Raw genomic sequence first — 24,855 nt, forward strand, 5'->3', positions numbered from 1 at the left:
ATATTGTCACTTCCTTTTTATGTCCAATCATTGTTATATGATATTCTAGATTTAGTTAAGTAGTTAAGATAAGATTTTTGAGTTTCCTTTGGTTCTGCTAAGATTCCTGTAAGCGCACTACCCTGTAACTGTGGGGTGAGCGGTCCATGAGGCCTACTGTGTCATGTTGAAACAGTGGTGACCTCTGGAGATTAGGACCGGTAGCGCTGAGCCTCATTGATGGAGAGGTGCTTGGAGAAGTAATCCATCCATGTCCTTGTATGATTGGATCCAGTGCAGTTATATATGGTGAAAGGAAGAACCGCCTGAGCACGTACTCAAGAGGACCAGCAGTTGTAGGTACGGCAGGCAAAACCCTGATGTGTGTTTCTGAAAGGAGACCATCAGAGTGTGGCTCCCATGATGGCAATGTCAACAACATCCATTGTTGTGAGAAGATTTGATGGTTCCCCCATGTCAAAATCCACAGGTGAGTCAAGCAGATGAAGGCTGATCTCTCCGAGGCATCTCTTGCTTCTGAGTCACATTTTGAGCGCCAGAGTTTCACGAGGAAGTTATCTTGTGTTGTGTTATCCGCCAGCTGACCTCAAATGAAGGGGGTACGTGAAGTTTACTTCCCTAAAAAAAACAACTGTACGCTAAAGTGGTGACCTCTCAAGTATTGACAATCAAGAAATGTAGGCTTTCGTTTCCTTCTTTTGTTATTTTTGCTGAAGGTTGAATATTGTTTTTGTACTACTGTTTTTCAGTCATTATCTATGAAGGCACAGTACTAAACCTAAAAAATAAATGATTTATGATGAGCTTTCAGTTTACTCTCTCTCATGTTGCAGTGGACGTCCTGTAAATCCGTTGCAAGAAACACCAGAAGAAGATTTCTGCTAAAGTCTCCCCAAGTATGACATTTAGAGAAAAAGATACGGGCTCATATATTCTGTACCATAGAGAGAGGCCATAGCAAGTGCTTTCATTTAATATGTATTGGGTTATACAAGCCAATAAAACAGGACTTGGTGTACCAAGTTAACAGTCATGGCACACATTGCGCAGAGCTAATGTCAAAGGTTTACAGTTGACACCATCCAGTGGTAAGCAGATGTTTATGCAGTTCTTCCATTAAAGTAAGTATCAAAGTGTCCCTGAGATGCACGTCTGAATGTGGTTCTACAGGAATAAACATGCAGAGTGCTGCAGGGATTTATTAGTTTTTCTGTAGCTGTTTGGCATTGAACACAGAACCATTCTTTTTTTGCACCCCCATGCTAAACACTGAGGGCGACAAGACTGTCGAAACATGTCTGTCTATCGTGTTTGGAGTAATTCAAACAGAAAAAGAGATCAGTCTACGTCACTTGTTTTTCTTTATAAATTGAAGTTTAATTTTTTTTTAGATTTTTTTTTTTTTTTAGTGCATACCTTGACTTTGTTAATAGCATTGCTGAACTGGATGGCAGCTGCACCATCTTGCATGTTGTTAACATAATACAGGCCCTACTGTCTTCTACACAGACAGCTCTAAATGTGATATAAGCTTTATTTGTTTCTTCAATGAACTGCTGATGATATCCTGCTAATATTATCCTCAGTTCTCAAATATAAAGCAACATAGGGTTGGGCATTTAGCATAATGTGTCACAGTAGCAATGGATTTTACTTGACATCTCTGGGTCCTGTCCTAAGCTTTTCAAGTGTTGAGATGAGTGTCTGACTTCACCTGGGTTCCAGTTGTGCCCTCTTATTACTAATCACTGAGGGAGTGGTTACAGGTAATACACATCTGATACCAGACTGTTTCTCTGACTCAGAAATACTTACTCATAACTCAGTAATGCCCCACACAACATTTCAACCTCACTACCAGTTTGTATACTAGGCAGTGTTGGTGTTAAGGATGTTAAAAGATGACCCGCTTTAGCTCTCACACAGGATTTTGAACCAAGATAAGTATCTTAATGAGGCAAAGTACAAGTAAATCGAGGAGGTGTGCGTGTGAAGTGGTGTTGAGGGCCTAAGACCCCTCAGTTTTGGGCTCCACTTTGTGTCGGCACTGATGCTTATCTCCACAAAACACCCATAATCGAGGATGCTGAGACAAGCCACAACATGACCCAACAGGGCACCAACAGGGGTGGGTCTGAGTCACTGCAGGGCATCAATGGGGGCATAATAGGAATTTCACACTTCCACCAACCAAGACCGGTTCTACTCGGCTGCCTGAATTTCTCAAGTAAATAGGTTTGCTAAATAGCCTGTAGGGGGGGGGGGTTCCACTGATTGCACAAACAATGACTTCACTTCACCCCAGGCAGCAGCATAATTTCCCACACAGGCCAAAACAGAAACTGAACTAAGATCTGTCACAAACCATAAAACAAGATATTTGTGCAAATTAGAGTCCATTTATTGGATATCATTTATTTTCAATATACATTAAAGGGGTGGTGATAATCAATGTAACTAGCATGTTTTACAGGAACGTGGAATGACACAGACATAACAAATCAATAAACGGAATGTAAAAGTAAACGTTGCGTAAGATTAATTAGTAATATGTCTATCATGTTTCGTGATAGTTTTATGATCTGGGTGGAAAAAGCAGATGCAGATTAGCTCAGTTACAAATTGCACAACCTGTAATTGCCCCACAGTAACAGGGCAGGCTCGTGATGTTCTTGCATGTCTCTGTACTCACCTTACCACTTACGAGAGCACCTGCCACAGGCTGCATACCAGTAATGAACAACCTCGACGTTTGCTTTATAGTGATACAACAGCTGTTGAACAGCGACAGCGATTAATATAAACGAAAAAAACACGTTCTCAAAGGTTTTTACTTTTTAATTAGCATCATATTTTCAACCAATTCAGTTGGACTACGTGAGTGCGTACTGGTAATACATTCCTACGTAACATTTTGTTTTTCAAAGCTAAAGCTGTTCTCCACACCCACTGCAGACGCCTGTCTCTGCCCAACTTCACGTCTCTCGTAGACTCATTCACTCAGGTGACTGGACTCGCTGCTGCTGTTTTCGCTGCTGCTCAGTAGACATTTTTACAATGTTCTGTGGACCGAGAGGAATAATTTCTTAACTGAAATGCCCGAAGTCACATGAATGTAATTCAAGCCTTCGGTCGGTAAGTAACTCACCTCCGTTTAAAGTACGGAAAAGTTGATTTGGTTGTTCTCATTTTCATTGCGAGATTTACTTGAGAAGCGTTCATGGTTATCTACCAGTTAGCTACCGATACATAAAAGTGGGCTCTTATTTACACTACACTGTTGTGGAATTTCGACGAAAATATTTTCTTCGTAAATAAAATGGGTACACTAGAGTGTGTATTAATGTTATCAATTCTGAATGGTATGCCACCAATTAGCCTACACTCTCCTTTCTTTGTAAAGCTTGTCTTCAGATTCACATTTCTTGTAGGCTACAGTTCTTGTACAAATCTACAAGAGTCCAAGCTACATCGAGAGTTTGACATTCTTGTGTTTTTTAAGATGAATGTTTTTCCGAGTACTGGTAATTCAATGACAGAAATGAATTGCAACAATAACACTAGGCTTATGTTTATAACATAGGACTAGGCTTCTTAAGTAATCTCTGTTCAATGTGTCATTGGTATTGGTATGTTGTCTCACTTTATAAATGTGTTTGCCTTATGTCCCTCCCTTAACCGTTATGATTTCATGATTTAAAGTTGTAATCTTCAGGTGACTTCACTTAGACAAAGAGAATGAACAACAGATGAAAAGAAAAAAAAACTTCCAGAAGTTATTGTGATTTTTTTGTTGAACACAAATATACTCATTATCTCTCTCTGTCTCTGTCTCTTTCTTTGTTTGCAGCCAGTGGAGTGTGCAAGATGGCCAGTCAGAACCAGTGCTACCATGGCCAACTCATGGGCTTCTTCTACAACAACAGCAATCAAACCAAAGATAACTGGGGCTCCACCCAACTCATATTGGTGCAGTGTGTGGGCTCCATATTCTGTTGCTTCATCCTGGTATCCAATGTCATGGTCATTGCGGCTGTCATCACCAACAAGCGCTTCCACTACCCCTTCTACTATCTCCTTGCCAACTTGGCCGCCTCAGACTTCCTAGCAGGGATTGCGTATGTGTATCTCATGTTCAACACAGGCCAGGCGTCCAGAAAGTTAACAGTGCAAGGGTACTTCATCCGGCAAGGGCTGCTGGACACCAGCCTCTCAGCTTCCCTGGCTAACCTCTTGGTGATCGCCCTGGAGCGTTACATCTCCGTCATGAACTGGAAGGTGCACAGCAACCTCACCAAGCGGCGGGTGACACTGTTGATCGTGTTGGTGTGGGCCATCTCCATCTTTATGGGGACTGTGCCCAGCCTGGGGTGGAACTGTATCTGCAGTCTGGAGCTGTGCTCCACTCTGGCACCTATCTTCAGTCGGAGCTACCTAATCTTTTGGTCTGTGTCCAACCTGGTGGTGTTCCTGATCATGGTGGTGATGTACCTGAGGATATACACCTATGTCATGAGGAAGACGTTGGTTCTGACGCCCCACACCAGTGGATCTATAAATCGCAAAAGGACGCCGATAAAACTCATTAAAACAGTGATGACAGTGCTGGGTAAGTTCAGGATCCTTCAGTCTTTTCATCTGAGTTGTGGAGTGCATCAGCTCTGAGCAAATAACCAAGACACAACTGATATGGTCTTTGAGGGCTTCATTTGAACACCCCCATGTCTCTGTCCACAACAATATTGACAAACTATTTAGAGATTCATTGAGAATTCACATTTTGATTAGATTTTACATTGAAAGCAATCACCAAGTCCTCATTTACCTGAAAAAGCACTAACTTGGTGATTTCCTAAAATCAAAGGTAAGGATTTGAATGAGATGACTTTTTAAGCTTGTCTAAATCGCGTATTGACCTTATCAGAGAGAGTGGTGAGTGGCATGTTGTTTATTTTCTAATTGAGGAACCTTTTCATTTATGCGCCATCTCGTTATGCAAGTGATAGGTGATGGCATGCTTAATCAAGTAACCAGATAGCAAGGTTTACATGCAGTCTTATCCTAGAAGCCTAGAAAATGGCTTTTTTGCATTGCATTAGTGCATATAAAAGAAAATTAACTTGGGAGCACAGCTATTTAATAAATGCATTGCCAGATGAATTCACTGACACACTGGTACATTTGGTTGAGTGGCAAATGTTGACATCTGCTTGGTTCCCTATTAAAACCTTCATCAGACCACAAAATAACCCTTTCATGTAATCAAATAACTCTTATCCCTTTAATTGGTCGTACTGTAATGCAGTTTGTCTTGGCAGTGAAAGACATGATGCCATTAGCCACTCTCCACCGCAGCGAAGCCTCAGCCCGCTGTTTTAACACTTAGATTTTCACAAAAAATGTGCCATGGGACATTTTATCCTCTCAAGAGATAAGAGAGACCACTAAAGGTGTGTGTACAACAGGATATGCTAGGTCAAAAAACCTCCCCGCCCTCTACATAGTGTAGTTGTACAGGTCAAACAGGTAAGACAGATCGCAATCAGCTAGGAGCCTGAGTTAGGTTTCTTCCTCCTTTTTCATCTTGGTAGTGCTCCCATTGAACAATATGCAAAATGTGTCATGATCAGATAGTTTTTGGCTTCAGTGTAATTTTGGGCTGCTCTTGTGTTGATTCAGCTGGGTGTCCATTGTTCTTTGTGTCTCATAGTAAGACAGGCTGAGAGTGAAGAACTGGAGGAGTTGTCTTTTATTATACACAGAGTGTCTTCTGCAACACTGTGTAATTATCTCGCACAAGGCCACTGCTAACGCCGCCTGAAAGCTGAACAGAAACACCCCAGTGGTTTCCTTAGCGATGCACTATCGTGCAGCCCTTGAGACGTGTTTAGGTTTTGTGGATTTTTGGAGAAGTGTGTGGTTGATATGACTACCCAGATCTATGAAGCAAACATGCTTCTGTTTTTTTTTGTCTCTTGGCCTAAATGTTTCTCTAAACCACTATGGAATATAATTCAACTAATTCCTATTTCTTTTATCCTATTTCTTATTCTTTATATTACAATGTCAAATTTAACTCTGAACAAACTGTACTCCTTTTCACATTGATGTGGTAATATACTGTTTTTTACCTCAAGATCTTGCTCATCTCGTCCCACCTATATTCATTATAAATATAGTTAACATACATCAGAGGACACTAGGCAGCAGATACTGAAAAAAGTCCTACCTCTAAAAAAAACCCTAACAAGCTTCATAGGCGTCCACACATACTTGACATATTCGAATGATAAACCGTTATGGCCCATGATAAAAGAGAGGAGTGGATACAAACGAGCACGAAGGAATCCTCACCTCTGATCTGTTTGGCTACAAACTCTAAGCTTCCCGCAAAGTAAACCAGCCCCTGGAAGCAGATGTTCCCAAAGTGCTTGGGCCATTTTGCTGTAAAGTTTTTTTCTGACAGGACATTTACAGCTCAGGGAGAAAACAGCAGCTGTGTGTGGTTGGAGTAGCCAGAGTGTTTCATCGGGGCCCCATGGATGTTATAAGCACACAGGACAGGTGTGGCAAGATTGGTTGGACCACACTGTGGAGAAAAATACTCTCTGCGTAAAACTATACCTATGAGCCCAATTCCCAGTGTACTTATCCATTCAACTAGTTATTCTTTACAATGGGTTAGAGTTCCATGTTTAAAAAGGTTCATTGAGTGTTGGACCAGTCTCATTCCCCCAGTGTCCCTTCACCCCATAAAACTTCAGCTGTTATGCTACCTGCTAGGATGTGAAATGGAGGTTAGATAGGTGTGACGTTGTATGTTTTTGCAGGACAAGCTACATTTTCATCATGTGATTTATGGGAAAGCTGTGTGTCATAGGCAAGCAGATATATCTTAACACTTAACAGCACTGCAGCAGGATATACTGAATCAATCTTAAAGCCTTCCTTTACACGAGGGCACTATATCACCATGACTCTGCAGGATGCATATGGACGGCATATACACAGCACTGTCCATTTGCATTCATAATTAGCAGACTCTTCTTCCCACTTCCAACTCTCATAGTTTGATCCCTCTCTTGGCTCCAGAAAAGTACTGAACTGTGAACATCATCGCATAGTAGGATCTAGTTTGGAACCTGAATCCAGAGCCTGTCGCTCTGAAAAGCCCTTTGATTGCCCCCACTAGCCTGCATGTTTTGGATCGCTTGAATGCTTGCATTGAAAAGCCACAACAGGTATGCAGCCTAGACTTGTGCGCAGCTGAATATTTGTGTGTGTGTGCCGATTAAAGATGCATCATGTTACAGAGCTCAACCAAAGCATATGGCTTGGCTATCCTGAGTCAGGTTTGATGATCACGTTAATTGCTGGCCGTGCTTAATGTCTTGTATGAGCCATATGAATGGCATTGCATCTTTCAGAGAGCAAAACTGAGCACAAACTAAGAGGGGCCTTCTGAACCCTTCACATATGTTCTAAACATGCTTGCCCTCTATTCCAGATGTTTTTAATGAGATTAGAGGGAATGAATGTACACTTAAATAAGGAGTGCACCAACAGAAAAAAAAACCACAGTGCAACCCTGTTTGATGGGGTTTTGTAGTAAAAATCTTTTTCTTTCTCGCCCTCTCTCTCAAGCTTCACAATGGTAATGAAAAGAGGAGCTTTTCACTCAGTGTTTGTTGCATTTTTTAGCCAGCTTGGGTTGCAGACCGAGGGGTGTGTTCTCAGGCTTTCTCGTCGTCAGGGTACAGAATTACCTTTGTTCTGCTGCCTCTGAGCGACTCCTATCAGACAAGCCTTGACACGCTCTTCCTTTCAAAATCTCTCCAGATTCTCCGGTCTGTGTCAGAGCAAGTTCACTTTTTTGCACTCATACGGGCGTATGGTCAGTGACACAAAGCAAAAGCATAGATTTGGTGTCTGGGTGTGTTTCTGCCAGACTGGAATAATCCGAGAACCATCTCTTACTCTTAGAAAAACTGTAAAGACAGGATAAGTATTCTGGGCCACACTTCCAAGGAAGTTGTCTGAAGTTATTTAGCAACACATGGCAACGCACCACTTGTAAGCCGACAGTAAATAGGCACTGCTGGACAGAAGTTTGTGTGTCTTGATAACTAGAAGGTATGAAACCATTTGAGTACACAATCATATTATTGAACAGATGTTAAAAGGACCATTTATTTCTTCTAGAGGACTGTTGAAAACTTTGATGTAAAGTAGATTTGAAAAATAGCTAATGACAGACACACAAACAAAATCATACACATTGTGTGTGTGTTTGTTTTCCCTCAATGTATTCATCCATATGCATGTGTATGATTTTGTTTGTGTGTCTGTCATTGTGGGCATATCTCTTTGTGTTTGTGTGTACATTGGTGCCTATGTGGTTTATGTGTATGGGCTAATGATCATGTGTTCATGTCTCTTTCTCTCTCTCTCTCTCTTTCTCTCTCTTTCTCCTTTCTCTTCCAGGGGCGTTTGTTATCTGTTGGACTCCGGGGCTCATTGTGCTGCTGCTGGATGGCCTGGACTGCGAGCGCTGTGAGGTGCTGAAGTTCAAGCGCTGGCTGCTCCTGCTCGCCGTGCTCAACTCTGTCATGAACCCCGTCATCTACTCCTACAAGGACGAGGAAATGTGGACGACCTTTAAGAACCTCCTACGCTGCGTCTGCAATGGCACACGCCGGCAGAGGTCATCCAAGGCCAACATTCGCCCAGGCCAAGAGTCAGGGAACAGCTTGAGGCTCTCAGAGGACACTAAGAACTCCGCGCAGGAGGTGCTGAAGGCGTAGGAAGGGAACTTTGGGGTTGGACTCTCAGTAAGGACAGTTGAGAGGAAGAGCAGTAATCATGTCAGCCATTTTTTCCAACGAGATACATGGTAGTCACACCCACACAAAACAGACAGAGTTTGGAGGTCTGTGAACAAGTCTGTGAAAATATTGGGGGTGTTTATGGACTGAGAAGGTGACAGTACATTGTAAAGTGTGCAGAAGTACATTTCTTCCTCCACCCCCCCCCCCCCCCCCCCTTAAAGACAATTATTATGAAAAAAAATGTTTTTAACCTTTTTCTCTACCCCATCCCCTAACCTGAAGTCAGTCTTGGAGAATGCAGAAAATACCACATATGGTTAATACATGCAGTTGCCTATTCATATGAAGTACTGTACTATATTTTTCTTTCTAAGTTTGTGGTTGTGTTCCAAGGTACTATACTGATCCTGTGTCTATATTCGAGCACTTAAATGTATTTTTTCCTATTTCCTCACAATGGGAAATGTAAACTACATTCTGGTCGAGCAAGTCTTACACAAACTCTTTCATGTAAAAAATATTACACGCATTTACGTAGATACATAATGTTAGCATCTGGATATACATACTTGCCTGTCGATAACAGACATGCATGTACTGTGTAACATGACAGGTGCACGTGTTCGTAACTCCTGCATTTCAAGTGTCTGCAACATTCCACCTGTCACCTTGTAGCTCCTCCCTTTACCACTATTATGTTTTATCTCTATCTTTATCTCAACCGTCTCAAACTTTACTCTTTTTCATCTCTCTCTCTCTCTTGCTTTCTCGTTCAATTTTCTTTTATCTCTCGAATTACGCGACTTGGTAGCCACGGGGAGTGGCAGCTCACCTGAGATTATGGCCATGTGCCATAGCTGTGTTTGCAATTCACTGGATTTTCAATTGTCTGCGTTGGCTTCTAGAAGCATAGCTGGAGTCGTACGTCATGCTTCAGAAGTATGCTTGGAATCAGGACAAACGAGTTTGAAATATTTCTTAACTTGCATCACGGTGGTATAAGACACTCAAAGTAACCCGCCATATTGTCTTCCGTTCAAGTAGGCCTATATTTTGGACCAAAAATCTTGGAAAGACGTTAGTTGCTGTGATAGAGTGTATTAAAGTCATTTGTTCAGTCGTTGCCTTATCTGTAATGGCCTGTCCCCGTCTCCACTGTGAGAAGAGGGTTAGAATGCCTCCTCGGCTCCGGGTTCCCTGCTCTGATAAACAGGATGGCACACATGTCCTGTCTAGATGATGAAATGGTGGTGATAAATCTTTCCGCGTGCGCTGTCCCACTACAAAATGACCTGAGGCTGAGTTTGTGGACGTGGGCTCTTCGTCTCTGATAAACAGGAAGAGTGCGTGTTTAGCAGACCATGAGAGGAACTGTACACACACTCATCCTTGAACCTCCCACTGTAGGAAAATGTACAGTGTCTGTGTCAAGGTAAAGTGACCCATCTAGGATGAGCTGAGCCCCAGATTGTTGCAGAAAATTGCATTTTTCTGAAGGAGGCTCGCTTCAGCTAATTTGCTTTACTCTGAAGGACAAAGTGAGCACTCTTGGTTACCATGGCGTCAGTGTGATTATTCTTTGTGGCCTATTTCTTCGGTGCACAATGACATCACACATCTCATTGACTTAATATGCTGTGACATGTCATAGTTTACTGCTATAACCTGCATTTTTGGACATCACTGCGAGCCGTGGAGAGCACCTTAGCCCTACACTTGCATTGTTGCTTGTTTCATGCTGTAAAGACAATGGTGAATGGAGTATAATTTCCTTACCTTGTAGTACTGTCAAACCACTTTGCCCATTATATAATGTTTGTATGAGGGTATTGTACAGATGTGTGAAACAGAAATGTGGGGCCCTATTTTCTGTGATATATGGGTGGTGACGAATGCCACCAAGAACAATTTTTTGGGTCCAGGGCTGTCCCGGCTCACTGTCGCTCACTGTCATCACTGGATCTAGTAAGGACTGAATCAGATATCCAGACATTTTAATTTTGAGGAATCCTTGACACTGATGGCTGCCAAGATCAAATTCATATTTAAGAGTACATTGGTTTACTTACATTTCCAGCATTTCAAGGCTGTTTTCATATTATGCTGTAAACTCGTACCCTATTTCTGGGGGGTGTCTGTCACTCTAATGGTACGAACCTAAGCTAAAAGTCTGGAAACTCTAGAAATACTCTCTGCATAAGCTCTGTTTAGTCCTTTGGCAGATGGCATATTAATATATATTTAATGTGTCCTCATAGTTTAATCAAAAAACTAACCCTGATTTTTGTATTGACAATTTACTTTTCAAGTACTCTTTTTTCCTGATGTGAGGAAGCTTTCTTTTGGAATATCTATAGGCCCTGTGTATGTGCATGTTGAAGATCTGTTAGAAACATGAGATATGGTCAGGCTTGTTTATCTTTCAGACCACTGGGCTGAAGAATCATTTTCTTTCTATTTATTCAGAGCATTACCTTTTTTCCAGCTGAAATAAAACAAACTCACTCAAGTGGGCTATTTGCTTGAACCTGTTTGAAATATCACACAGCAATAAGTCAAAGAGTTTCTCATAATCGCCAAATGAAAAAGACTTGGAATTTTAATTGGCTTTTAAATGGGAGAGTGTTCAGTGAAAACGAAAAAGAAAATCTGGCAGGCACACCACACTGGGTTATGGTTTAATTAAGGGAACCGTTTTGGCAGCTGAGGGCTTTTTCCCAAATAGACAAAAAACCTTGCCCACCCCAAACCTACCCTGACAGCTGCCCAGATCCTCAGACAGGCATGGTGAAGTGCATTCTGGAGACCTATTCCAAAGAGCGGTTTTGTAGTTAAGTGTCTTTAAAATGTCAATAAAATTTCACAGATGGAAGGAAATGTTGGCTGTGTCCCTGGGTTGTTGATTTTAGTGCTATTCACTTTTACTCTCAGATACACCGTAACCAATTAGATTTTAAAAGGTATTCATGACATTGTGGCATAACCAAAGCTATACACCATTCATGATGACACACCAAACTGTTCAGATGGACCTATTCAATTTCAGAATTGCTCAATGGTGCCTACCATTTGACAGAAAGCTTAATTTGGACTAAATAAATGACCACAGGTCAGTAAAAAGCACCCAGTCCATTCCCACTCCAACACACACACACACACACACACACAGTTTTCAGTGCTGGTTGAAACGGACGGAAGCCCTGCACCTAGAGGGTGCCATGGTGGGTGAAGGCGAAGTGAGTCTCCTGGGCGGAGAGGTCGGGGGGCCGTCTTTGTTTGATTAAAAGAGGCCACTTCCACTGATTTAACAATTAAGGGGCTACTGGAGCTAAGAGCCCAGCTCTCCCACAGGCAGAAGAAGTCAGTCCCTGGAAAACGCACCTGTGTCCAGTAGCAGAGCAACATGGCTCTGTGGGGAGCCGTACTCGCATCCCTTCTCCTGGTGAGTGCCAGTGTTGGTTTTGGTACAAATGCAACTTATTTATTTGAAGACAGGTTTTAACCATTACAATTAGTATGAGGTTTTGGGTGTTTTGGTACCTTAATAATGAATGCCTCATAGTGGGAAAAGGAGTCGCAGACTTGTGGTTTGAGAGGTTTTGTCACCGTCTCATGTTTTGTGATGTGCTGCCATATTCAAGTGGGTTTTCTTGTTGATTTTAAATGTTCAGAAAATATTTCTTTGGTTCCTTTATGCCATGAAAAGGAAGACTACTTTGGATTCAGTCGTCTGAAATTGGGGGACGCCCTAGCTTTGTTTGACGAACCGAAACACTCGTTTCAGCTTTGTTTGACATGTCAGAAACACTCGTTTGGAATTATGTGCGACATGTCGAGTGTGTTGCACCGAGGCAAACAGCATGGGAGCCTGTCCACAGTGGCATCCCAAAGCCGCTATTTGCGAACTCAAGAGGGCAGATGTGTATGGTAAACACAATGTCCTAACTGCAAAATGATTCATTTTCAGGGAACTTATACTGCATGTGGCTAATGATGTGTATGAATGTGTTTGAATATGTGTTCTTGCGCAACGAGACTGGGATATTTACTTCTGTGTTCTGTAATGGATGGGTCATGTGCATGTGCATGTAATCAGATGTGAAATTAAGTCTCACAGTAAACAGAAAATTATTAAGCAGCAGAATGTGAATGATTGTTTTTGATGAGACGGATAAACAGGTTCATTTCCCCCCATCAGGCTGTTGATTGCTGGCATGACCTCGACAATTCAGAATATGACTGCTGGCCCATGTCTGAGCCCAATGATTACAATATGATAAGCTGTGGAGGTGAGAACATGAAGAGTGTTTAATATCATGGAGGTAGAGTTGTGCGCGTATATTTTCATTTATATTTGTTTCTGTGATGGTGAACACACCAATTGCAAATGCAAACACAGAGGCACATTGGGTGCAGTCTGAAGTCTGTTTGTATGAGTAACATTTGTAACATTTCACAGACAGACTATCCAACACTTGGCCGTGACCTTTTGTAAACTTCACCAGGAATGTACATTATCTTGAATAATAAATACAACATGTTCTGTTAGGAGACATAATGAGACATTTTTTGATAGTTTTAAATGCCTTTGATATCTATGACCAGTATAGTAGGTGATGTTTTTTTTTTTTTAACTTTGTGCCCTTGTGATACATCAGGGCTGGAGATGGCTTGGGTCCAGCGTCCTCCTGAGAAAGTAACGGAGGGAGAGGAGTTTAACGTCACCTATTCAGTTACGGCTGCCGACTCCTTCTATGATTACGCTGTGAAAAACGAGATTTTCCAGTTCAGGTAATCCTGCAGCATAATAGATCTGATACCGTAGTTCAAACATGACATTCAGAATGAAATTAAAAACACTGCTCATTACCTGGCTAATATTTGCTTGACATGGACAGAGCTACATTGTGAGGGTAGGATGTCTTTCTCCGCTTTCTGTTGCTCCTCTTTTGACATATTGAGAAAAAAGACAAACACTGTGCAAACCACACAGACCCGGATGCACGAAAAAACAAAAACACTTTTCTATCCATGCAATCCAGTTTCTCCATCGCAGAATTATTCCTCTGTATTCTGTTTGAAACAGCTGGTAGCACCTTGGTACTTTGGTGGCATAGGGAAAGAAATTGAGCCCGCCGTCACTCTTGTCTGATTGGAGGTTCTTGTTGCCTGTGCTCTCTCCTCACAGCAACGCCGCGGAGGCCAAGCGCTTCTGTCACGAGCACGAGTGTCCCGCCAACTGGAAAAACGCAAACGAGCACAACTGCTGCGTGTACCACGCTAACATCCACTCCTGCCCGCTCGCCCTCATGGTCAGTAATGCTGGGGTGCAGCCCACCCATGCCCTTAAGTCCATGCCCCAGAAAATGTTCCACTGGAAGACAGAAAAGATATGAATGCTTTTTTTTTTTTAAAGAAAACAACTTTTACTCTGGGTTTTTTGTTCCAGTTTGCTTTTCTGTGGGGTTTGTGTGCACGTGTGTGTGTGTGTGTGTGTGTGTGTGTGTGTGTGTGTGCACATACAAGCAACAACAAGCAGCTGGGAGTCATTACGCACACACACTGGGCCCCTGGCTGTATAATTATCTAGCTGCTGACAGTAAAACATTTGATTATTGTGAGAAGGGCTGCAATCCTACAAGTACGGCTCATCAGCGGTGCGAACACAGGCTTTAATTAGCCCTTGTTACGGCCCTCTCCTCGCGAAGGACCCAGGCCTCTCTTCACTGTGTACATAAGCCGTGACCTTTGTCTGAAGAGCGGGTCAGTTGATAAGAGAAAATTGCTTTTGATTGCCATAAGCGCTGGCTATAAGCGCCTCTGACTCTCTCGATGGTGCTATCTCACTGCCTCCCTCTCGTTGTGTGTGTTTGTGTGTATATATGTGTGTATATATGTGTGTGTGTATATATGTGTGCTTTCTCAAATAGAGGCAGGGAGGTATATGTGGACCCTGGATCCCAGATGATGGGGAGATTGTGACGCACACAGTTTCTAAGGCGGGGAAGATGAGTCAGCAACTGTGGACCTCAAAGGTGATGACCTTAACACCCAAATCTCTTCCCCCATCTATGGAGCTGCTCCATCTCAAAATTTATGATGTGGAATTTTTTCAAAATGAAAGTTATTACATCCTGCTTAATGGGGGAATTAAGTACGGTACTTTACTTTAGATTTCTTTGTAGTCTTGTCACATGACTACTTGCTACATTTATGCTTACTACAATCTCTATTACATAGTTTTGCTGCACAACTCAGTAGTGTAGAAATCCATCACACTCTCCCAGTTCTATCTGAGGAATGTTGTTTGTTGTTTTGATTGTGCACAGGTGGTACTGGTGCACTTAGGCATGACCTCCCTTATTGCCCATGTTAAAGTTGGAAAGATGCACGCAGCCCTGGAGTCCAAGGTCGTGGTTGTCAGTGCGCAAGGTCAGCATTGGACTGTTGATAATGTGTTGACTGCATCATCATGTCACTGAGCCAGAACATTTTGAAACATAAATAAACCAGAATAAAATGGGGGAACAGAATAAAGCATGGAACTTTGTCAACCTTCGTTGGCAATTGCTCAGGTTGCCCTTTCTGAGACTAGTGTCAAATTGTCTCTAGCTAAAAGCTAGCCGTGGGGTGAATTTGCGTATGCTCAATTTACAGGTCAAATAATTGTTTAGTGTGTTACGAGAAAAGAAAACCTGACACATTTGCTTCTGGTCTTGTTGTGTGCTTCTCGTGACTGTTGTGTGTTTGCTCTCTCTCTCCCATGTGTGACAGTGTGTGGAGATAACATCTGTGAGCTGGAGGAGAGCTGCTTGAATTGCCCGGCAGACTGTGGTGTTTGCCCGATGTCCATGTCCATCAAAGTTGCCATCGGGCTCCCCGTCACCCTCTTCTTTAGTGGCTTCATCTTAACCATAATGGTGAGGCGACGCCCAGCGTTTGGGAGTTTGACCCCGTTGAAATCTCTGTTTTGTTTTCATCAAAGGCACTTTGTGTAATTGAAAGGCACATGAAAACAGTGCAATGTGAATGAGTAAATACTGGCAAGCTCACATTTCCATTGACGATGCAAAGTTTTACATGGGTCCCATATGTACACGTCAACAGCACTGTGTAGTTTTGTAAGTCGGAGCAAACAAGAATTACTCACTTGAGACTTCAGAGAAAACTTGAAAGCGTTTGGTAGGCGTATTGTGAGTTGTTTTTTTTGTTCTTGTTTTAGTGGATTCAGTACCAAAAGCAAAAGATGTTTTGGGATGAGAGCTGGATCATCGCCTACAACAGCATCATGTTTGGTGAGACAAGGCCTAAAGGCAGTTTAACACCAGCTACCTACCCTTACCTAACACTAGACATGCACACACCCTTCTTACTGATGAAAAGGCACATTAGCTATCAATTCTATGACAGATCTTCAGTTTAACAGAACTCCTCACAGCCCTGAAGAACCTGTCTTTGAAGTAAAGTGTTCAGGTTTTGTTCAAACCCTGTAGCTTTACAAAGAAGCAAGAAACCTACTCTGAGGACCAGGGGCGGAGATCCCATTTCGTTGTAGGGGGGGGCAATACACAGTCAAATTTCAGAGAGTAATTCCTGGGGGGGGGGACACTGGAAAATTGTAGATGACCCCGCCCCTTCCCCCCGCGACAGAGTTTTGCCATCTTTTTCACATGCGGATGACCCCGCCCCCTCCCCCGGCGACGGAATATGGCCATCTTTTTCACATGCTGATGACCCCGCCCCCTCCCCCCGCAACGAAGTTTGCCATCTTTTTCTCATGCAGGGACGTAATAACTTGTTTTTAAAATACACAGAGGAACACAAATTTTAGAATCCCTGCCGGACGCATTTTTTTTAGGTCTCGAAAAGAGGACATGTCCGGGTAGAATTGTATTTACAATGACTGTTGGGGGGGACAACTTTATGGTAGGGGGGACACGTCCCCCCCGTCCCCCCCGGGATCTCCGCCTATGCTGAGGACACAGGACTTAATCCAAACTCTGAAGTAACCTTCACCAATGGTACCCCACACAGCTAACACTCGCTCTACTCTCTGTTGTGGTGTAGGTAAAGTGTGCTACTATGGCTTCTGCAGCACCACCAGCCTACAGCCGGTGAAGAGCAACTCCAGCGTGAGCAGAGCCACAGACGTCACCGTCTGCACGGTCATGAATTCAGGCTTCAAACCGGGCTTCATCCAGCCAGGCATTTAGTGAGTTCTACCCTCATAACAGGCCTCATGTAGCACGATTTTACTGCTGGGTTGTAGCTTGTCACGGTGCAGTCAGTTTATCATGAGTCTATGATGTTTATTGGCATGGGAGAGACATTAGTCATGGGGTAAGTTTGCATTAAGCAGCAGTCACCTTAAATCTTTAAAACTCAGCAAGATGAGTGTCCCCAAATTGGCACTGAAGCATACTGGGACTTAGAAACTAAACTGTTGAATTGTCTGACTTGAGGGTAAATGCAATGGAAAGAAACAAATCTCGGGGGTGTTATCTTTGGTTTTACAGAGGAAGCAAACATGTTTACAGGCTTTAAATACAATGCACGGTGGGTTAGTAAACAGCAGGATACAAACTTTCATTGCTGTGTTTTTTTTCCGACAGTGATGGCAAAACCGTGGCCGTGAAAAACATCCAGAAGAAGCACTTCACCCTCTCCAAGACCATCAGGAAAGAGGTGAAAGAGGTTCGGTGAGTGGAACATTCAGCTGGGTTATGGTCTTACTCCGTTCCGTCCTTCCTTCCTTCCGTCCATGATGACTAATGACCCTATGTTTGGTATCTATTACTGCAACAGCTTGGTTGTATCGTTACACATATATCTATTAGAGATTCATGCAGACAAATACAATACCCTTTCACAAGCCATATAGGCGCTTAGCATACAGAAACCGAGAACACAAAGAAGTACTAGCGCTGCAGTTATTTGTGTGTCGCGTGGCTTCCTCTTGTTCTGTGTGCCTTTGTGGTCTGAGTACTTTAAGTCTCTTCCTTATAGTCAACTGTAAATATAAAGATCAACCCTCAAGCACCTTGGAGATATAGTCTGTATCCTGATGGGTAGTTCTGGTGTTTACAGTCACACAACCCGACATTTGATCAGCTACTCAGATCCTCAGAGTAGTATTTTCAAAAACTAATACATAGCTTACTTAAGGCTGTCAGTGAAATCTGTTCTGTGGACTAATTTGCACTCAAAATACACCTAGGCAAAACCCATTGATGTATTTTTTCTCTCTCATTGTTATTTGTTATGTCAGGGAACTGGATCACCCTAACTTGTGCAAGTTCATTGGTGGATGCATTGAAGTCCCATTTATCAACATCATCACAGAGTACTGCCCAAAAGGAAGTCTTGCCGATGTTCTTCTGAATGAAGACATCCCAATCAACTGGGGCTTTCGGTAAATCCCTCCGGAATTCAGGTCTTACATCCTTATACTTCAGCGTTCAGATATTTGTTTAGACCATTTATAGGTGTGTGGTATGGAAGAACAAAAATCAGAGAGTAATAGCACAGGGGAAAGCTAACACTCTCAGAAACAAAATAATGTCATACCCATTTGATGAATCCGATGTTGTTTGTTTACCGGCAGTTGTCTTAAAGCCCTGGTATATGTTTATTCATACATTGTAAGAAGCAGCTGAAGTGTTGATTCTGTTTCCAGGTTGTCTTTTGCCACTGATATTGCTCGTGGAATGTCCTACCTGCATCAGCATAGAATGTTTCATGGGAGACTTCACTCGAGAAACTGTGTAATCGATGACCGTTGGGTCTGCAAAATTTCAGGTGATCCAGGGCATCTACTTTGAAATACTGAGCAAAAACTCTGAACCCCATCCATCCACAGTGTACAGAGCCCTCATAGAGAAAATAGCTCCCACCTATTGTTTTTATTGAATTAATTAGTTAATCTTGATGCGTTTTATCTTTATTTAGATGCCTTTATTTATAATAATCACCATATAGAGTCGGTAAACATTTTATAGGTATGTACTCTACATGTCTTTGGCCGTGTTAGTCCACAGGTCAGGCGGTCAGGTTACAGGGAAAGACAGAGAGGGACAGAGAGAGAGAGGGACATAGAGAGAGAGAGAGAGAGACATAGAGAGAGAGAGAGAGAAAGAGAGAGAGAGAGAGAGAGAAAGAGAGAGAGAGAGAGGGGGACATAGAGAGAGAGAGAGAGAGAGAGCGCGAAAGAGAGAGAGAGAGAGAGGGGGACAGAGAGAGAGAGAGAGAGAGAGAGAGATTGATTGATTTGTCTTTTCCTCATCTTTAGACTACGGCTTAGAAGCCTTCAGGAAGGAGGACTTTGAGGCCATCAGTAACACATTCCACTGTGAGAGCCCCTACAGGATATACTGCGCCCCTGAGGTCCTCCTGGGGAGTAGTTTTGCCTTCACCGCACCAGCTGACGTATACAGGTAAGGTATATGTTTTGTTTACACCAAGGCATGGAGGATGTCAGTGAAGGGCTTTACCGTTCTCTCCAGGACAAATGTTTACCCATGAACTTGAATTACATAATTATATGCTGTCATGAGTCGTGTCACACAAGGAAAGCGTTTATTTGTAATACATGAGGGATGTGTATACACCTAGTGTACATAAAGACTGTACAGGTGGCTGGAAATATAGCAATGAACCGTGCCATAACAAAGAGGTGTAAAAGGACTTTTTCGATATGAAACTTTGTCCTCTCCCTCTTCTCCAGCTATTCCATTATTTTAGTGGAGATTGCGTCCCGTAGTGATCTTATTTCTGTGAGTACGACGGCCTGCCTCATTAATTAATCATTAAAAGCAGGTACAGGTTCAAAGGGCAGTGAGTTTGTCATGACAACTGTCAATCATGCCACCAGGAGCAGACAGAGCTTGTGAAGCTGGACGTCATGTGGCGTCCGCAGCTTCCCGAGCTGAAAGCAGGAAAAGCTGACACCGACTGCCCCGATCAAAACGATTACTGTGAGGTGTGTGACAAGAGACAGAGGATTCCCTATAAATGTTCACTTAAAGATCAGAATGTGCTAATGTAACTTTGTTAATTGATAGTTGCAGTTGTAAACAGCATGCACATTCACATTTACTTCGTGTCTGCTACTTGTGCAGCTCATCAAGAGGTGCTGGGCCCACAATGTTGCCATGAGGCCAACCTTTGAGCAGGTGAAGAAGTTTCTGGACAAAATGAACCCCCACAAAGTCAGCCCTGTAGACATGATGATGAACCTGGTAGGTTTTTGGCTGTCCTGTTATAGAAGGAAGAAGGAAAGGATGAAACCAAACGTTTATCTGATTACTGTCTACCAAGCAACACAAGTATACATAAGTGAAAAGCATTGATATATTCGTTTTTTCTTTTAATAAAGAATCATATTTCTGTGTACGCCCCTCTCCTCAGATGGAGAAGTACAGCAAGCATTTGGAGGCTATTGTGGCTGAGCGGACACAGGATCTCCTCCAAGAAAAACAGAAGACAGACCGCTTACTCTACAGTAATTTACGACATTCTTTTTTGGTCCACCGCCGCTCAAAAGCAGTGTAATGACATGGCAGGTGGAATGGTAGAAAGAACGTGAGAATGAAAGTAAGCTGCGCCATCTAGTGGGCAACCAAATTACTTAAATTGACATAATCTATTACAGACATTTGTGTCTATGTAATTTTGTCAAGTCTTAAAATGGAAGTAAAGTGAACAACCGCAATTATTCACAGAGCTGCTAGCTGTTCATTAGTCTTCTTTTCTGTAGTGTAGCTTCAAACAAGAGAGGGGATAGGTCACCAATTTGACTCACATAATTGAACAAATGCAGTGTTGGCTAATTTCCTCAGGTATGTTACCAAAGCCGGTTGCTGATGATCTCCGTCAAGGGCGCACATCTGAGGCTCAGAGCTATTCTAATGCCACTGTTTATTTCAGGTGGGTGTTTCTCTGTACTGTACAGTGATCAGTGGCCTGAAGAATTATTGCAATGATGAGCCTTCTCTTATCATAGAATAATCAATTATTTATTGTATATCGACATGAATCTTTCGTTTTTTTCTTGTTACACTTGTTACTTGTTGTTGATTCAAAATGCATGTACATTCGAGTTTTGCACTTCAAATGTGGCTGTTTTCGCTGGTCATCTGTCCTGCTGTTTCTGCAGTGACATAGTGGGCTTCACCCAGCTATCAGGCTCCAGCACCCCTCATCAGGTGGTGGACTTTCTCAACAAACTCTACACCACGTTTGACGACATCATCGACAACTACGATGTGTACAAGGTGGAGACCATAGGAGATGCATGTAAGTACAGTCGGGGCATTGCTTGTAAACGACAAACACCACTTTCACTTCTGGTCATGACTCATGTACACACACTGTGACCATAAGAGTAATGCAAGCTCAACACAGAGTAATGAACCGAGTAACAGTGTTACTTAGTAACAGTAAGAGTAACACAGAGTAATGCAAGCTCTTTTTGTTTGTGTCAGACATGGTGGTCTCCGGCGTGCCGAAGGAGAATGGCATTAACCACGCAGGAGAGATTGCAAGCATGGCCTTGGATCTCGTCAGTGTGTGCCACGCCTTTAAAATCCCCCACAAACCCACCACACAGCTGAAGATAAGGGCTGGCATCCACTCAGGTGGGTTTCACATCCACAGCATTTACAGTCCAACAGGAAACACAGAAACGAGAACATATGAATTGGAAGCTAGTGTTAGAATGGTATTCCAAATACTTCTGGAGTTAATGTCATAAAACTTGTGGACCTATATAAACATGTTAGGCACGCATGTATAACAAATCAGTGTTTTAAATGCTTGTCATTCTCCTGCCCTTGATTATTTATTTTCTGTTTTTTATTTGCTGTATGCTATACATCACAACAGAATTAATGCATTTGGCCATGGAATAAATAATGCAGGGTTTCCACTGGCTCTGTCCATTAATGACTAGCTCATTCTCATGAGGGATAGAGTTAGACTAGTACTGACAGATGAGGATAACAAATGGGAATAAATTGTCTGTCTCAAAACAAAACAATCTACAGTGAGCCATGTCAAATCCATCCAGGCCCTGTGGTTGCTGGCGTTGTTGGAACCAAGATGCCCCGGTACTGTTTGTTTGGCGACACAGTGAACACGGCATCCCGAATGGAATCCACGAGCGAAGGTAACACAGTGGGGAAATCATTCCCCAGTCAACAGATGACTCTGGAACAGATCGGTTCCTAATCTGCCATAAGTCGGGTATCTTGGTGTGTTTCTTTTTTGACCTGCAGAGGTCTGAAAGCCTTCCTAATAATAGGTTAAAAGTGACCTAAATTTTGCAGGAATTGGGAACACGGTTTTCTCTCCGTTCCTCTCATTTCTGGGTTACAAAACAGCAATGCTCATTTAGTGACCCATTATAAGAGTGACCCTGTATTTTTGAGAATCAAGACCTGAGTGCCCCATATGAGAACATTAAGGATGAAGGAGTTTTAGAGTTTAGGGTGGCTGGCTTGAGACCAAATGGGGGTGTCGGTGAGAACACACAGTCCAGTCAGGATTCACAGTTCACAAGTCATTTATTAAAGTTTCCAGCGAGGATATGAGTAGGACTGTATGGATGTGTGTGTGAAAGGAGGGTGTGTGAACAAACATGTGTGTGGACAAGCATGTGTGTGGACAAGCATGTGTGGTTTCTAGGAGGAAAGGAGAAATTAAATACAATCAGCTCCAAACAATGCCATAATACAAACGATGCCACAGCATTCAAAATGTGCTCAAGTTACACTACATAAGTCAATAATCATTCCATGTGCCACATAATAATAACTGTACATCATTAGGCACAACATAAGGTCAGTTTAGGCAACAAGGTTAAGGTAACAAACAATTCAAAGGCACATTTCAGTTCATCTTCATCTCTAAACCTAATCAGGATCAGTCCATTGGAGTACAAGCAACAATTCACTTACATGGCTCAAGTAACGCACACAGGAGGCGCACATGCAGCAGCATTCAGTGTCTCTGAGAGAAAGGAAGGGGCTGTGGGCACAGGTGTGGCTAATAAGGTTGGTGGCAGGGTGTGGCCCAATAGGCAAGTGATCAGGGCTAATTGGAGCTGAGTGATACAGAATGGGGGGATGAACAGGCAGTGAGTCTGTGAGGGAATCAGGGAAACTGAAAATCTTCCAACAAAAGGGAATTGTCAATATCCTTCAGTGAAGGCCTAAGAACCAGTTTCAATAACTCTTTCCAACCATTCTCTTTATATAGCAGATCAAGTGCAGAGCTACTGTGAAAGCCTGTGCCAGTACCATTGAAGTACGAGGTTATCCTGGGGCAACCCTTCCAATTAAGCACAATCTGAGCATCAAAGTTGCAACTTGATAGTCCAAGCAAGATGCCAGCAAATACTTCTAGTTCTTTCCTGAAACAGAATGTATCCTCTCTTCCCTTCTCTCTCCCAGCTCTGAAGATCCAGTGCAGTGATTCAACAGCGGAGTATCTGCAGACCCTGAAAGGGTACATTCTGACCTGCCGCGGCTCACTTCTTGTGAAGGTAATAGTGCTCGTATTTGTTTATGCTGTCTGTAGTAATGAGGATAATAGGGGGAAATTAAAGGCGAATCAAAACACACTTCAGACAGTTGGCAGGAGGCCAGGGCAGATATTGTAGGCTCATTCCGTCATATTCATTCACAATGGAAAGCAGAGCTGATATGGTTAAATTAGATTGTTGGGAAATGTTTTGCCGTCCTCACAGTGGTTGCTATAGAAATCTGTCCTCAAGGACACAAGCACATTCCAGCCTGAGAAAATAAATTAATTCTAGTGCGGCTTATTGCATTTAAAGTATTTATGGACTATATGTAAATAGGATTGAAATCTATTTGTTGGATGTATTTGTATTCTATGTAATGAAAAAAGTGGAAGAACACATTCAGTGCAAAGGAGAAATGTGTCGATTTGAAAATGGCTTTATCATGTGTGCTTTACGTGTTTTTCTGATTTCTGTGAAATGGCCCCTTATCTTGCACTGAAGTCAGGTGTGAACACAACAAAGGCCAGTGATGTAAAGCACTCAGATATATGTGATGGGACCCCCTCAGGTCCCAGAGGGGTGGGGTGGGGACTCATCTGCAGCCATGCTGGTGGTCTCAGCTGGCCATGTTCATGATGGCTTAATAGCCTTCATTTGCTATTCACTTCTAGAGTGGCCCATTTTCTCCAGGGGAAAGAGAACAAATCCATAGGTCAGGGACCCTTTAGTCAGTTTGGATATTGTAGGGGTGCTGTTTCACTCACAGCTCTTTGTTTTACAGGGCAAAGGAGAGATGACGACTTGGTGGCTGGAGGCGAAGAGATGTCTGACTGACCCACTACAGGCAAACCGAGAGCCTGACGAAGTTCCAGTGCCTGTCAGCAATTAGCCTGTCAATGAGATAGATGTGAAATAAAATCATGGACAGACTACTATCTTGACTTGATACAAATAAACATGTTTCAATGTTGAATTATGTGATAGAAGAGAAGAATACAAGAAAGCAGCTTATGACAAAGAGAACATTGTTTACTATACAAAATTGTATATGGGGCAGTGTTATTTTTTGTCATCAATATATTATATTGTATCACTGTTCTTTTTGTCATCCGTTGCTTAAATGTGAAATCAGATGTAGTGTCTCTGTAGGCCTATCATTTGCTACATCTGTAGTTTTTTTTCTCTTTTGCTGTGGACAAACTGTTACTGATTGTCAGATGTCTAGTGAGTCCAGTGAGTCTAGCCAAAGAATAACTCTACATCTGATGCACCTATGTATCACATCTATGTATGTATTTAAGGTGTTCTTGCCCTATTAGACTGCCTTGGAATATAAGCGCAAGCTGCGCAACTGTAAGTGTATGTCTGCCCATTTCAGTGTGCTTGGTTTTGCATCACAACAGAAAGTCTTAGGCTGCATATTGTTAATGAAAATATAAAGTCTTTTTGAGCTAATCGGCAAACAACTGTCAAATAAAGCATTTACAGAAGAAGACGCACCTC

General features: G+C 42.6%; 2 protein-coding genes across 2 annotated transcripts; both read left to right on the forward strand.

Annotated features, from left to right (window-relative positions):
- Nucleotides 1-110: 110 nt before the first annotated feature.
- lpar3 (lysophosphatidic acid receptor 3) lies at nt 111-11,705 on the forward strand. The gene is made up of 3 exons (XM_012825302.3): nt 111-3,135; nt 3,851-4,609; nt 8,485-11,705. Exons 2-3 carry the CDS (start codon nt 3,868-3,870, stop codon nt 8,802-8,804), a joined length of 1,062 nt encoding a protein of 353 aa, XP_012680756.1. The 5' UTR covers nt 111-3,135; nt 3,851-3,867; the 3' UTR covers nt 8,805-11,705.
- A 309-nt stretch (nt 11,706-12,014) lies between these two features.
- On the forward strand, nt 12,015-24,845 carry LOC105898241 (atrial natriuretic peptide receptor 2-like). The gene is made up of 23 exons (XM_031575494.1): nt 12,015-12,270; nt 13,027-13,117; nt 13,487-13,619; nt 14,017-14,140; nt 14,759-14,863; nt 15,158-15,260; nt 15,603-15,748; nt 16,051-16,123; nt 16,896-17,040; nt 17,441-17,527; nt 18,097-18,240; nt 18,505-18,626; nt 19,117-19,261; nt 19,552-19,600; nt 19,699-19,806; nt 19,946-20,065; nt 20,235-20,328; nt 20,666-20,753; nt 20,983-21,122; nt 21,311-21,463; nt 21,895-21,993; nt 23,279-23,370; nt 24,134-24,845. The coding sequence occupies exons 1-23, from the start codon at nt 12,232-12,234 to the stop codon at nt 24,239-24,241; spliced, it is 2,508 nt and encodes an 835-aa protein (XP_031431354.1). The 5' UTR covers nt 12,015-12,231; the 3' UTR covers nt 24,242-24,845.
- The last annotated feature ends 10 nt before the right edge of the window (nt 24,846-24,855 follow it).

The sequence above is a fragment of the Clupea harengus genome, chromosome 10 (assembly GCF_900700415.2).
Source record: "Clupea harengus chromosome 10, Ch_v2.0.2, whole genome shotgun sequence".
In the NCBI taxonomy this organism is placed as follows: domain Eukaryota; kingdom Metazoa; phylum Chordata; class Actinopteri; order Clupeiformes; family Clupeidae; genus Clupea; species Clupea harengus.

Excerpts from the sequence above, each read along its gene's own strand:
- lpar3 (XM_012825302.3), top strand. The coding sequence starts at position 3,868 with ATGGCCAGTCAGAACCAGTGCTACCATGGCCAACTCATGGGCTTCTTC. Across the intron at positions 4,610-8,484 it reads AACAGTGATGACAGTGCTGG|GGGCGTTTGTTATCTGTTGG; the intron begins GTAAGTTCAGGA and ends TTTCTCTTCCAG.
- LOC105898241 (XM_031575494.1), top strand. The coding sequence starts at position 12,232 with ATGGCTCTGTGGGGAGCCGTACTCGCATCCCTTCTCCTG. Across the intron at positions 19,807-19,945 it reads ATCAAAACGATTACTGTGAG|CTCATCAAGAGGTGCTGGGC; the intron begins GTGTGTGACAAG and ends CTACTTGTGCAG. Across the intron at positions 21,464-21,894 it reads AAGGGCTGGCATCCACTCAG|GCCCTGTGGTTGCTGGCGTT; the intron begins GTGGGTTTCACA and ends AAATCCATCCAG.